The 15,203-nt window shown below is 42.8% G+C and overlaps 1 protein-coding gene across 10 annotated transcripts in view; it reads right to left on the bottom strand.

The window, feature by feature from the left end:
• Positions 1-533: 533 nt before the first annotated feature.
• Positions 534-15,203, bottom strand: part of ERICH3 (glutamate rich 3) — a gene marked incomplete at its 5' end in the record, with an annotated part of 60,289 nt that continues 45,619 nt past the window's right edge. For 7 of the 10 annotated variants that reach the window (XM_083620884.1, XM_083620890.1, XM_083620887.1 and 4 more), the window contains 4 exons: positions 534-1,031; positions 3,147-7,704; positions 9,591-9,740; positions 13,145-13,561. In XM_083620884.1, the coding sequence (XP_083477010.1) occupies positions 3,170-7,704; positions 9,591-9,740; positions 13,145-13,561 (5,102 nt within the window). In that variant the 3' untranslated portion in view covers positions 534-1,031; positions 3,147-3,169. The remainder of the gene's footprint in view (positions 1,032-3,146; positions 7,705-9,590; positions 9,741-13,144; positions 13,562-15,203) is intronic. The other 3 variants (XM_083620889.1, XM_083620888.1, XM_083620891.1) reach the window with 3 other exon arrangements.

Raw genomic sequence — 15,203 nt, 5'->3', positions numbered from 1 at the left:
CTATTTTTGAGGCAGCTAGCCACACCACTGAAATAACACATGTAGCATGCATGCCTGAGGAATTGTGATGACGTCTTCAAATGGCTTAGCTCCCTGTGGAAAGTTCCACTTGTACAGGGGAGACTGCCTGCCCCCTTCCCTTGAAAGAGCAGAAGTGCAAGGAGCCAAGTCCACGGAAAAGGCAATGGAATCGATGCTGCAGCATGTCCTTACATACAGCAACAACAAATAATACTTTGCCCTTAGACATGTTGCAGCTCCTCTAAACAGGAGCTCAGTTAACATGAAAAGCAAAGTGGGCTGTGCCTGGGTGCAGAACTAATCCCAGTGTAAATGAACATTTGATATTTATATTTTGAAAGGATGTAGAAAAGACCCGGTCAAAACATATGCACCTTTCTATTGGAACACATGTGTCTAGCCTTGCTTAAACACCCAAAAAAAAAACCCAAAAACCCCACACAAATGACACATCAAAGGCAGCAGGGGGGTGGGGGGTTGAATGGATATAATCACAATATGTACAGTTCTCATCTGTTTTTTCAGGTGTTTTATTATTCTACATAAAGCCCCTCATTGTGGCTCTCACTATCACCACAGTTAACTGGCTGATTTTTCTGAAGCTCCCAGCAACATAATAATTTTCTGCTTTTTTAAAAGAAATGTGTGGCAGCTGTTGGACAGGCCTCATGATTATTACTTTCATAATTATAAAGGAGTGCTATTTCTGAAATGGGCTAGATAGGCTTATTTCTCTAGTCTGGAGCTGTTCTGGTTAAAAAGCAGCAGATGTTTATGCTACTCATGAAGGAAAAGAAAGAAAATGGAGGGAAGACACCCCAGCCAGCACCAACCTAGAGTGATTTGTGGAAAAGTTGCTAAATAATCATAATTGTAATATGACTAATGGAAAAGGGAAAATGGAAGCTGTGGAATAATTGGAGAGAATGCTTGGTTGGGTGAGTCATTGTTTCCACCTTGCCTTGGGACTGTAGTGATGACACAGTGGGACTGTCAAACCCCAGAGTACTCTAAGGAAGCAAAAAAGGAAAAGAAAGTTAGCTGTATAGGGTGCAGATTACAAGTTTGACGTAACAAGGACTAGCAATTCTAATCTGCTACTTTGGAAAGTTGTTTGTTTGCTGTGCATTAGGACATCTCTTAAGATATTGTAAAGAAATTTTGGTTCCTGGGGTCAAAGAGAAGGTTTTCCACTGTTTGTGTGCCATTTTCCTCTGTTTGCATACCATTTTGAATCAAAATGTCAGAATGAACCTTTCAAAACTGGCCTGGCCTTTTGGTTGCAGTTGATCCTCGGAGCTATTAAAGCAGTGCTTTACTCTACCAAGGACCTTTCAAAGATGTTTGCATATTCTTTCTCAACTTCCTTATCCCCCAAACGCTAGCCCACTAGCTGGGGACGACTCCGGAAGGTGAGAGCCATTTTGGAATAAGTGCAACCCCACCCACACAGCTAAGAATGATGAAATGGTGCAAGCAAGATCTACGTGTGAGATAGAAAAAAACCAAAGCTGTCAGTTTGAAAAACAGGCAGAGAGAGCTGAGCTGAGTTTTGAGCTCTGCAAGTCAAAAGCATCTGGGATGCAGGAATGCCTTGCTCTGATGGGACTGCAGTGGGCATTCTCTGTTAAAATGTTTACGTTATCTTCCTCCACTAGTATATCTGTAACACAACAAAACAAAACAAAATGCCAAAGAAAGGCCTCTCCAGCAATCTCATCTGCTAAAGAAAACCAAACTTGGCTATCTACTACTGCCACCACCAGCCTCTGCTTAGAAGAGTGGTATACAGTAGTACCTCTGGTTGTAGGCGGAATCTGTTCCAGATCCCGAGGTTTTTGCTACTGGAGGTGTCTGTTCTGCGCATGCGCGCAGTGCGGTAAAGCGCTTCTGCGCATAAGCGCGCAGCGAAACCCAGAAAAATACTTCCGGGTTTGCCACATGTGTATACCATGTTAGAATTCTGCTCCATGATTGCAGTCATGGGATTGTTGTCTATCACATGATGGTGTATGTTTTGACTCCACAGAGTGGGAAGTGAAGGAGACAGGATGTTTGTGTTACTGTGTTTCATGAAGTGGGACTATTGTCCTTTGTTCTTTCTCTTTGCTGTCTGATGGTAGAGAGAAAGGGAGCCATGTTGCAGTGCTCCGTGTGTGTTTATATGTAAATAAAATAGATTAGCCAAAATGCTGAGTTGCTGAGGTCTGTTACGCAAGCTGTGAAGACTCTGTGGATCCCTAAGTGTGCTGATGTCTGTTGGCATTGGTCGCTGTGATGTTCGGGCAGACGAAAGCTTTTGAAGCTCCTGAACAAACAACCAGGAGGGAGAGAACATGCCAGTCGGGCATGTGTCTCTGCCAGGGTCCTACTCGGGTGTAGGACAAGCTCCTGACATCCCAAAGGATACGTAACCAGAGGTGTGCGTATGTAGGGGTACCACTGTACAAACAACAGCTCCTATCAGGTCTACCATTCAGTATTTTCATGATCTAAAGGAACTGGGTTGAATCGTTTAGAAAACTGTGTAAAAATATATATATATTTCCCAACTTGTCATTTTAGCCTGCTACACATAGGCCCATAAAATGCTCTGAAGGAAAACTGAGCAGTTCTACCACAGCCATTAAGCAGTCTGGCCCCATAAGCTGTCCTGAAGGGAGCCCCCAGCCCAAACAATATGCAAACAGCTCCAAATTCCTCCAAGGAGATGGAGGTCTGTATGATATTTTATTATTATTTTAAAAAACCAGCCATGTAAAGTCAAATCAAGCACCTTTAAACTCCTATTGATTTGTAACAAGTAAATGAGTAAGTGCATGTTCAACTCTCCCCAGTGAAATTAGCGTCAAGAAAGGTGGAACTTTAGCTGGCTCATGCACTCTGCTCCAGAGCTATAGCTATGGAGGCAACGAAGTAAGGTGAGTTTCAAAGACAGGTTTTTATTATTATTATTATTATTATTATTATTATTATTATTTCCTGTGGATGAGTGTTTGCCATTCAAAGGAGAAAAGTCACACAAACACACACATGTATGGCTAATTGGCTAATGCAAACACTTAGGCAGGCCTAAAGCAACTCTTTGGATTGGGGCCATTTCTTTCTCTCTCTCTCTCTCTTACCTTCATTCCTAGTCCCCTTCTTCTTAGTCAGATGTTTGAGAAGATTCTAGGCTGATCATTTGCAAAGTGAAGTTTACTGGCGGCTGTCCTTCAGGCTGTTGTGCATTGCTGGGAACAATTTCTTTCACCGGCAGATTTTCTTCTGGAGACTCTTCCTCTCCTGTTCTCCTCTGTTCGTTTCTATATTTTTCCTCCACAGGCTCTTCAGTACCTGCTTCCATGGCTTTGTCGCTCTGAGCACCCCATGTTTTTCTTTTTACTACAGCTGCAAAAACTTCTTTCCTCCCAGCCTCCTCCTTGTGAGACAGCATTTGAGTCTCTTCTACTGAAACTTCCCCCTCAAGTTCTTTAGGCTCTTCTTCCTCTTCCTCCTCCACTTCTTCGCTCATAAACGATACTTGTTCTATCAACTTCTGCATCCCTGCCAACAGAGCTTCCTCCACATCTCGCAGCGTTATCGTTGGTTCTCCTGTGTAATATGCCTCTTCTTCCTTCTCTACTTCATCGCTTGCATCTTCTACTTGCACCTCCAGGTCAGGTGACATTTTCCCGGCCACAGTCTCTTTTGGTGTTTTTTCCACTTCATCTTGGAAGCTGACTTTACTGCCCATTCCTCCTTCTGCTAATGCTGCTTTTTGTGTGAATGGCTCAGATAGGTGTGATGCCTCTGTCACGCCAGCTACCCTTGGGGTTCCTGTGATGGTCATCCCATGGGCTATTTCCTTCTCATGTGCCATGGACAGAGACCCCCTTTCTCTCTCTTTCCCTGAAACTTCAGCCTCTGTCCTCCTTCTAATTGCCACCTTTCTCCCTGCCTTTGTCTCTTCAAAATCCACTTCTCCTTCTCCTTCTCCTTCTCCTTCTGCCTCTGTCTTCCTTCTTCCTACTCTTTGTTTCTGTTTAGGTGCTGCCACTCCAGATCCCAGAATCACTTCTGTCCCTCCCTCTTCAACTTCCTCACCCTCCTCTTCAATTAGATCCTCTTCCTCCACTGCACCCTCTGCACTGGCCACCACGCCTTCAAGTCTTGCTCTTCTTCCAGCCCTTCCTTCTGAACTTGTCTTGACACCTGACCTCTCTGCCTTTCGTATTACTCTTGCTTCCTGGGCTGTCGTATGTTCATCTTCTGCTGCTGAAATGGCCCCCTCAGCCTCAATGTCCGACAAGGGTTCATCCACCTCAGATTCCAGTTTCTGTCCAGCTGAACCTTCATCTCTAGATATTCTTTTCTTCTCTTGTTGATACGTTTTCCTTCCAGACCTTCTTTTTGAACTTGGCTTGACCGCTGACCTATCTGCCTTTCGTATTGTTCTTGCTTCCTGGGGTGTTGTATCTTCATCTTCTGCTGCTGAAACAACTGCCTCACCTTCAGTGTCCGACAAGGGTTCACCTTCCCAAGGTTCTAGTTCCTCTTGAGCTGAACCTGCATCTCTAGATATTATTTTCTTCTTTCCCACTTCTACATGTGTTTTTCTTCCAGCCCTTCTTTCTGAACTCGGCTTGACTGCTGACCTCTCTGCCTTTCGTATTACTCTTGCTTCCTGGGCTGTCGTGTCTTCATCTTCTGCTCCTGAAATGACCCCCTCAGCCTCACTCTCTGATAAGGGTTCACCTTCCAAAGGTTCTAGTTCCTCTTGAGCTGAACTTTCATCTCTAGATATTCTTTTCTTCTCTCTCACTTCTAAGTGTGTTTTCCTCCCAGCTCTTCTTTCTGAACTTGGCTTGACGGCTGACCTCTCTGCCTTTCGTATTATTCTTGCTTCCTGGGCTTCTTCTTCTGCTCCAGAAATGACCCCCTCAGCCTCACTCTCTGACAAGGGTTCGCCCACCTCAGATTCCAGTTTCTGTCCAGCTGAACCTTTGTCTCTAGATATTCTTTTCTTCTCTTGTTGATGCGTTCTCCTTCCAGCCCTTCTTTCTGAACTTGGCTTGACCGCTGACCTATCTGCCTTTCGAATTACTCTTGCTTCCTGGGCTGTCGTATCCTCATCTTCTGCTGCTGAAACAACCCCCTCAATCTCAGTGTCCGACAAGGGTTCACCTTCCAAAGGTTCTGGTTCCTCTTGAGCTGAACCTTCATCTCTAGATATTCTTTTCTTCTTTCTCACTTCTACATGTGTTTTTCTTCCAGCCCTTCTTTCTGAACTTGGCTTGACTGCTGACCTCTCTGTCTTTCGTATTACCCTTGCTTCCTGGGCTGTCGTATCCTCATCTTCTGCTCCTGAAATGACCCCCTCAGCCTCACTCTCTGACAAGGATTCACCTTCCCAAGGTTCTAGTTCCTCTTGAGCTGAACCTTCGTCTCTAGAAATTATTTTGTTTTCTCTCACTTCTAAGTGTGATTTCCTTCCAGCCCTTCTTTCTGAAGTTGGTTTGACTGCTGACCTCTTTGCCTTTCGTATTACTCTTGCTTCCTGGGCTGTCGTGTCTTCATCTTCTGCTTCAGAAATGGCCCCCTCAGCCTCAATGTCCGACAAGGGTTCATCCACCTCAGATTCCAGTTTCTGTCCAGCTGAACCTTCGTCTCTAGATATTCTTTTCTTCTCTTGTTGATACGTTTTCCTTCCAGACCTTCTTTCTGAACTTGGCTTGACCGCTGACCTATCTGTCTTTCGTATTACTCTTGCTTCCTGGGCTGCCGTATCCTCATCTTCTGCTGCTGAAACAACCCCCTCAATCTCAGTGTCCGACAAGGGTTCACCTTCCCAAGGTTCTAGTTCCTCTTGAGCTGAACCTTCATCTCTAGATATTCTTGTCTTCTTTCTCACTTCTACGTGTGATTTCCTTCCAGCCCTTCTTTCTGAAGTTGGTTTGACTGCTGACCTCTTTGCCTTTCGTATTACTCTTGCTTCCTGGGCTGTCGTGTCTTCATCTTCTGCTTCAGAAATGGCCCCCTCAGCCTCAATGTCCAACAAGGGTTCATCCACCTCAGATTCCAGTTTCTGTCCAGCTGAACCTTCGTCTCTAGATATTCTTTTCTTCTCTTGTTGATACGTTTTCCTTCCAGACCTTCTTTCTGAACTTGGCTTGACCGCTGACCTATCTGTCTTTCGTATCACTCTTGCTTCCTGGGCTGCCGTATCCTCATCTTCTGCTGCTGAAACAACCCCCTCAATCTCAGTGTCCGACAAGGGTTCACCTTCCCAAGGTTCTAGTTCCTCTTGAGCTGAACCTTCATCTCTAGATATTCTTGTCTTCTTTCTCACTTCTACGTGTGTTTTCCTTCCAGCCCTTCTTTCTGAACTTGGCTTGACTGCTGACCTCTCTGCCTTTCGTGTTACTCTTGCTTCCTGGGCTGTCATGTCTTCATCTTCTGCTCCTGAAATGACCCCCTCAGCCTCACTCTCTGACAAGGGTTCACCTTCCCAAGGTTCTAGTTCCTCTTGAGCTGAACCTTCATCTCTAGATATTCTTTTCTTCTCTCTCCCTTCTAAGTGTGGTTTTCTTCCAGCCCTTCTTTCTGAAGTTGGCTTGACTGCTGACCTCCCTGCCTGTCGTATTACTTTTGCTCCCTGGCCTCTCATTTCTTCATCTTCTGCTCCTGAAATGACCCCCTCAGCCTCAGTGTCCGACAAGGGTTCACCTTCCCAAGGTTCTAGTTCCTCTTGAGCTGAACCTTCATCTCTAGATATTCTTTTTTTCTCTCTCACTTCTAAGTGTGTTTTCCTTCCAGCCCTTCTTTCTGAACTTGGCTTGACTGCTGACCTCCCTGCCTGTCGTATTACTTTTGCTCCCTGGCCTCTCATTTCTTCATCTTCTGCTGCTGAAATGACCCCCTCAGTCTCACTTTCCGAAAAGGGTTCACCCACCCGAGGTGCTAGTTTCTGTTGAGCTGAACCTTCGTCTCTAGACATTCTTTTCTTCTGTTTCACTTCTAGAGATGTTTTTTTGGTCTCACCCCCCCACAGGCCTGAAATGTCTTGCACTATTTCCTCCATTTCAGATGAAACTCCTTGTCTGACACCTTTGCCGCCATATACTAGGGCTCCAGAAACAGCTGCTTTTTCCTCATCTGTGGAGACAACTCCTTCAAGTTTTGACCCTGGAGCCATGTCTTCTGCTTCCACAAAAGAACCATCCTCCAGTTGGATTTTCACATATATTTTGTCCTTCACACCTCCCTTCAATAATTTGCCTTCCTTACTTTCCATATCATCTCCCAAAGCCTCTTCTTCATCTTGTGTTTTCTCTCCCTTCCCCAGAGAACTCTTTGGTTTTTTGAGCTTTTTCTCTGCTTTTGCCTTTCCCCCAGCCGCCTTTCCTTCCTGATGCATGACTTCTTTTTCGGCATTGTCCAAATCTGATTCTACTACTGCTTCTTCCTCCAGTTCTGCTGCAAGCTCCTTATTTCTTGCTCGTTTTGCTTTACGAGCTGTTACATCTTTGCCTCGCAATTCTTCTCCCAAAGCTGTTTCTTCGGGGCCTTCCTCATCGGCAAGCTCCTCTTCGTCAAGTGCTCTTTCCTTGCCCACCATCTGTCTTGCATGTTCCACTTGCCCCGCAACCTTCTGTGATTCAAGCGCTCTCGATTCTTTTGCCAAAGAAGCTCCATCTGGCACTATTAAAATAAGCACAGCATGAGTTGTAATTGTGATAACTCTATCAGTGTTGGGTTGGGCTTTTTCTTTTAAAAAAAATACATTGCAATGAAAGGTGTCATATTTTTCAACCTTCCTTGCGGAGAATGGCTTGGTTTAGCCATTGTGAATCATCTGATGAGATCCTGCACTGACAACTTGTGGGCTAGATTGTGTGGATTAACCCATGAGGGACTGATGTGTGAAGGAAGCTACCTCGTGGGAATACACTGGGCATGTTAATTTTCTGGACCCACATGGTTCTATAGAGGTCAAGGCACAATAATGCAGGAGGGAGCCTTCTCCTGCTTTGACCCATTTTGTCCTGCTTAAGAAACTGCCACATGTTTCTGCCCCCTCCCACATTTTTTAGAAGCAGCAATTTCTATATAAGCAGAAAGTTGTCAGTCAACCCTTCTTTTCCCAATAGCCTTGCCCATGAACAGATATTGAAAGAAATTAGCCATGTCACTGAAACTGGAATATAAATACTCAGACAGCAAGTTCATCTTGCAGAATAGCTCCATACCAAGTGAAGAGTTGCTGAATGATAGCATTGCAGAGATGAAAGGCATCTGGCAGCCATTAAATCAAGCATATAAATATTGATACGTACATACACACACACACACACATGAGTGGGAATGGAGTACTCAAAAAACAACTGGGACCCCAGTATCAAAAGAAAGGGGAGCACTACTCCACACCCTGATCAAAAAAAGACTCGTTGTACAAAGTGCATTTGATACTAATGAAATTTATGCAGGTTGGGATTAACTGTTCTCATTGATTTCAGTAGTGGAACTGGCTGTCCAATCCTATGCATGTCCAATTTTCCACCCAGCAAAGGGTATATAGGCTGTAGCCTAACTTTATTTTTCCTATTGGAGCTGTTGTCATTAAGTTGGGAGATACTTCACAAGCCTACATGTTATTAATCATGCTTGATAATCTACGTTTGATAAATTATGTTCTAAAATGTTAAAGGATATAAAGGAGTGGAAAGAATCATATTGACATCTATACAGAGAAATGGTTTCTTCCTGACTTGTATGCTTGTATAATCTAAACACTTTGCAGGAAAAATTGTAGGAGCTGAAGTGCTGATGGCATCCATCTATGCCCTTATGTGTGATGTTCAATGAACAATGCAATCATACCAGACAAATCCTGGAATCAAAAAGCTGCATCTGAGGGGAATAGAGCTGGAAAGAGTGGTTATAATTCAGCCAGAAGGTCAAGGGAGGTAGTGAGGGGAGTGAAGCAGTATTATTAGGAAAAATCACCATTTCCCTAGTGACAAAATTGTTTATGGAAATTGTAAAATTTGTACAGTATAGTGTGAAGTAGGAGGAAACATCAAAAGCTTTCTTCTTTATCCTCCTCCATTAGTCTAATCAAGCACATGCCTATCTATCACGTAGGCCAAGACTTTCAAGTAGACTTTGGGTAATTAAGGCTCAAACCGGACTTGCAGGACATGCGTTGTTGATTCTGCTCCACATCTCCTCATACCATCTAGCAAAAGGCAGCACTTTTTGGTGCTTGCTTGCTCTTCCTTAATGGGAATACTAGTTAAAAGGTGGGTTCATTCTAACCTGGTGGTTCAAGTCTGATCAGTGCAGCTTTAAGAATTTAAGAAATCTGCTGTATCAGACATGGCAAAGCACACAAAAACACTCAAACACACAAGCCAGCCTCCAAACAGCCTAAACAAGCAACCTTCTTGTTGCTAGTTATTCAGACACAATCAAACCTACAAAATGAAGGAAATTAAAAGAAGGATGAGATGAGAGTTTAAAATAAAAAGAACAATTCCAGTATTGGAATGGGTTGTGGCACTTAAGGCTTTATCATTTGATTTTACCTTTATGTTTATCTCCTTTATGTTTATCTTTCTTAGCTATGCTCTCCTCCTCCTCATCCTCCGTACTGGAGTCACTTGGTTCAGGTTCAGAACTCAAAAGTCGATCATGTTCCATGGCCTCAGCTATTTTCTCTTTGACGGATTTGCCATCTTCAAAAAATAGCACAACAATCACAGAACAGGGAGCAAAAGAGAGAAATTGGGGAAATGCTGATCACACATCGGCTTACAGGTTACTCTACTAGCAATTAAGGATGCCAATTAAAATCAATGTCACCCACATGGATGCATTAAACACATACATAAAGCAAATAGCATCCCATCTATCAGATATTAAAATTGCATGCAGTGGAATTTCCACAATACAAAACAACAACTGCCACTACTACTACCACTACTACTACTACTACACACAAGTTACAAAAAATACCACCAGATCATAAGGTGATCTTTTTGTTCAGAAATATTTTTAATTTGCACACAAACCAAAATAACAAGACAATAGAAAACCTGCAGATAAACTCAGGACATTTTTGAATACTAAGTTTCCAGATGCAATTCCAATGATTCCATCAATTCTCTAAACAGGTTAAATAGCTTGTGAGCTTCATCTCATTTTGATGCATGGGCAGATCCGAATGCAAATCCCCATGCTTCAACAAACATTTGATATTCCTAAACGCATGAGAAGCAACATGTCCTATTCTGCTACATTTCCAGCACATTCTTATTAGGCCATGACACAGTTTAAAGTTGTGCTAATATTTTCATTGTAACCTCAGTGCTTATGCAATAAAGTTTATTTACATTTCACTTGTTCTTAACAGAGTATGCATTATTAATATTGCATTCCTATTAGCTTAGCAACCACTATTCCCGAAACAGAAACAGAAGATTTTTTCTTCTTCTTGTCTCCAAAACGACATGTATATAAAAAGAAATCACTGCTGAAAGTTGCAAAGCTCTCTGGCATTAGTGTAGATTTCTTTAAAATAGGAAGCCTGATGAGTTCTGCCTAGGTGTACATACTTCATTAGCCCCATTGGGATCTGAACCCTCCCCAGTATTGCTTTGTGAACAAGTCTTGTACACAAGGAGTTTAAACCACTTGGTGTGTAAGGATGATTTTCTTCCAGTTCTGCAGTGTGGGTGAAACAGGTAGGTCATTGCAGTGAGAGGCTTGATGCTGCAATAAATTATGCACACACTGGCACCTATCCCATTCTAGTCATGCTGCCTACAACCAGTGGCGGAAGGGTCTGGATGTATCTAGGAGACAAATAATTATACAACTTTTAGAAGACATCGGAAGGCAGCCCTGTACCGGGAGGTTTTTGATATCTGGTGTCTTATTATGTTTTTATAAGTGCTGGAAGCCACCCAGAGTAGCTGGGGCAACCCAGATAGATGGGTGGAGTATAAAGAATAAAATTATTAATATTATTGTTATTACTGAGATGTACTTATTTTATTTTATTTCAGTCCTGCCTTTCTACCAGTATAGGACCCAAGGCAGATCACAATATGTAGATGCAGATCCAAATGCTCATCCAGAAGGGACACCCGCACCCTCAACACACATGGAAGCCTGCTTCTGTAGGGGGGTTTCTCTTTCTTGCTACAAAATAAAGTCCACTGAACATGTTTTATTTTTGTTTTTCCTTTTCTTTTGTCTCCCCCTATATCTGCCATGATCAACCCTATTCAAGCAGACATTCAGCAGACTGCAAAAAAAAAAATCCAAAAAAAGAAAGAAAAAAAGGGAGTGGCAGAAGATAATTTCAGTAGCCAGGCAAAAATCTCAACACCTCCAGCTACCACAGCAGCAGAGTCTGGAGACATCCTCTGCTAAATGCTATGTTAATTCAGATCCAGGACTATCAAACAACTGTTTAATTACCATGTTCAGAAATCTGAGCTAAACAGAAATGATGATACCCTTCTGCACTAAAATCTGTGGCAGGCCATTAACTCAACCCACATGATTACTCCATGCTTCCATTTTGTATTAGAGCACTTAATCCTATGTGTGTACTTGTTAAGTGGTTAATAACTTCATTCTTCAACAGTACTTAAATATTCATCTCATCTAACAGTCTAATTGGGAAGTTGCTCACATTGAGAATCCAGCATATGGATGAAGGGAAAGATTTCAAACAACTAAAACACCCATAAATAATTCAGCATAATCATCCAGAACTGTACTTTTCACTCTCTTTTTTTCAATTTTCCTCCGTGTGAGATACATAACAAATTGCAAGGCAATGAAAAGCAACCCAGCCCAAAGATGTTTGCAAACCATTCCAATTTTCATAACATTCTGCACATGCCAAACTATTCCATTGAACAGCACAAAGCAATAAGAAATAAACCATCAATGTCTATTAATAGGAAGCAAGATCACTGTATAATTCACCACCAGATGATTGCAGATAAAAATACAAATCAGAAGAATTAGCATGACTTATGGCTTTCTTTCGTGTCTGCATCACTATGGGTTGATATTAAGTGACTAGAATGATTTCACTATGATCTACAGTTAAAAATAATAATACTACACACCTTAATTGTTTCTTTCCCTCCAAGGGGTTTAGACCCAGAAAAAATAGGAATTGATTGTGCAAACAGTATGCATTTTATGAACCAAAATAATAATAATTATATATATGGTTTTAGAGGAGGGGCTATACCATAGCTTGTTGATAGAGCACGTGCTTTGTGTGCAGAAGGCCCCGAATTCATTTCTTGGCATCTCCAGTTTAAAAGGTCAGATAGCAGGTGATATGAATGACCTCTGCTTAAGGTTTTGGAGAGTCGCTGGCAGTCAGAGTTGGCAATACTGGATAGGATGAATAGTCTGATTGGATATAAGGCAGACTCCTATACTCCTATCTTTAATTTGCTAAGTTTAAAGCTATGAAACTTGTCCATAATCTCACAATAAAAAAGGTGGAACAGAAACTTTTATCTCATGTCTCACATATTCATCACTCCAAACAATAAAAGCACACAAAGATGTGGTTTAGATGTCATTATGTCTCTGAACCTACAAGAAGTATACACTGATTAACTTCGTTTGATGCAATTGTTTTTCCCTATGTTGATAAATAGCCTTTCCAGCTGTGCTTTCAGACGGGATGGCAATCAAGTTTGGGCACTGCTTGATCTCAGATCCATTTCACCTGCTTGTCTCCGTTTCCCATCGAGGAAAGTAATAAATTCAGCTGTCACAAAATGCCACGCAAACGATAGTGATGGAGACAAGAGGAAAGCTCGCCAAAGCCTTACATGTTAAATCACACAGACCACAATTATAGCACCCAAAACAACAGCATGGCATGGACGTTTCAGAGCATGACACTGCCAGCAATTTGGCACACACAGTAAACTGAGGGTGGGAGGGGGGAATCACATCGTTCTAACATACAATGTTGTGTTTCACATGCCATTATCAAAGCTTAGAATGCAAAATGATGCAGTCAGTCAGGAACAAGCAAAGCCACACACTTGTATGCAACGGACCCATCAGAGTTCTGACTGCAGACCATACTTACCACCTTCATCCTCATCTTCAGAAGGTCCTCTGCTTCTGGTCTCTGCTCGATGGCTGTGTTCAGAATGCCCTAACACATCCTTCTCCCTGTCGTCCCTCACACTCCTGTGCACCGAACCTACAACCTTGCCTTCCTCACTGCCTGGACTTGAGTCTTGACTTCTTGCCTTCCTGACTTTGTGAGAGGTGCGTGGCACGTCTCTGGCTGCTTTGCTGGGGGCGTCCCCCATGTCTGGCTCTTCCTCCACATCGGTTCCTTGGCCTTCCTCTCTTTGGGTCTTTGTGGTTTCACTTTCATACCCTGAATGTCTGTCGGTCTTCTCTCGCTTGCGGCCTCGCTTTCCCGTCTCGCGGTCGGAGTCGTTTTCGCTGCTGTATGGCATGCTGCTGGAGGAGAGGGAGCGTGCAACCTTCCTGTCTACAAAGAGTAAAACACAATTTCATTTCAGTGGCACCTTACCTCTTCTCAGCGCTTGAAATCATTGCTTGGAGGGTCTTGTGGAGAAACCTAGGGCTGTGTGTGAAACAGGCCTCCCTTCACAGCAGCGCAAAGTGTTGCTAGGGGGATGTGAGAGCCCTTCAGGTTAGTGCTAAAGCACCAGGTTTTATAAAAATGAGTTCAATCTAGGCATCTACCCTTTAAAATATTTCTGGGGGATTGAGTGGTTAAGAACTTCCTGCCTATGAGTCTGCTCTTATGGGTACATTAAAGATCAGCATAAAGCTGTCTCCAATATTCCCTAGTTACTTTTATGCCAGGCAAGAGAGGCTTGTTTTCACTGCAGTGATCTATCTGCTTCCTTTTCTTGTTGTATTTAAGGTGGGGGGGGGGAGGTTGTGTAACTCGTTTTAAAAGGAGTTGTCTGTCTGTTTTGGGGTGTGTTTCCCCGGGTCTTTCACTTATGGATCTTCAACATCAGCGCCTAAGTCTAAGATGAAAATGCACGGTTTTGCTGAAATCCTTATTCACTTTGCTTTTGCTCAATGATTCCTGTGCTCTAAAACACAGTATCAGAAAAAAAAAATCAGTAACCATATTTTTTTTTTCCCTGGAATGTATCTGTAACACCTTTCATGCACAAGGTGGTGTAAAAAGGGGAGGGGCAATAAAATTACAATTCAGAATAAAATGGCAGCTGCTAGGTCAGTGGCAAAATGCTCAAGGAGACCTTGAGATGATGAATGAAATCAAGGTAGCGTCTAAAAGTGGAAACATTGTAGTAATAGGTGACTTCAACTACCCTCACATAGACTGGCTACATATGTGTTCTAGTCATGACAAAAAAATAAAAACTCTAGGTATCCTAAACGACAGTGCTCCAGAACAGTTGGTGTTGGAACTGACCAGAAGGACAGTGACCCTAGACAAGGGTCTAGGGTCTAGGGATACAGGATACAAGTCCTGTATCTTGAGTGGCATACAGGACTTGGTGCAAGATTTAAGCATTGTTGAGTCAATGGGGAACAGTGACCATTAAGCTGTAAAATTAAATATACATGTAAATGGCTAGGTCACCAAGGAAATCCAACAAGGTCACATTTGATTTCAAAAGAGGAAATGGCCCCAAAACGAGGAGGTTGGTAAAAAGGAAATTGAAAAGCCAAATCACTCCAAATGCTTGGGAGTTGTTTAAGACCACAATGTTAGAAACTCAACTTGAGTGTATACTGCAAATCAGGAAAGGTATCATGAGGACCAAGATGATCCTGTGGGATCTCAGAAAGTATTTCATTTACTGCAAGGCACTGAGGAAAGGAGGTCTTGAACCAGGAAGATGAAGGGCTTCTCCACACTTATCTTTCCTCCACTTTTTCCAGGAAATCAGCAAAAAACCTGAATTGACATTTGCTCCAATGGAGCACTAAAGAGCAGTTTTATGTGGGGAAAGCTCTCGGACATTTTTTTTAAAAAGCTTGGACATGGAGCTTTTAAGCACGAACCAGTGCCTGGAAAGAGTGGGGCAAAGGGTAAGTGAGGCTAAGCCCTAACTGTAGGGCATGAGCCCCAACTAGACTGAATTAGCTGTCAGCTGAATTGACAGGTCAATCAATGCCTGCAC

This window comes from Podarcis filfolensis, assembly GCF_964270895.1.
Source record: "Podarcis filfolensis genome assembly, chromosome: 6".
Taxonomy (NCBI): Eukaryota; Metazoa; Chordata; class Lepidosauria; order Squamata; family Lacertidae; genus Podarcis; species Podarcis filfolensis.
Note: the sequence above shows the minus strand (reverse complement) of the source record. Positions and strands in the feature narration are given on the sequence as shown.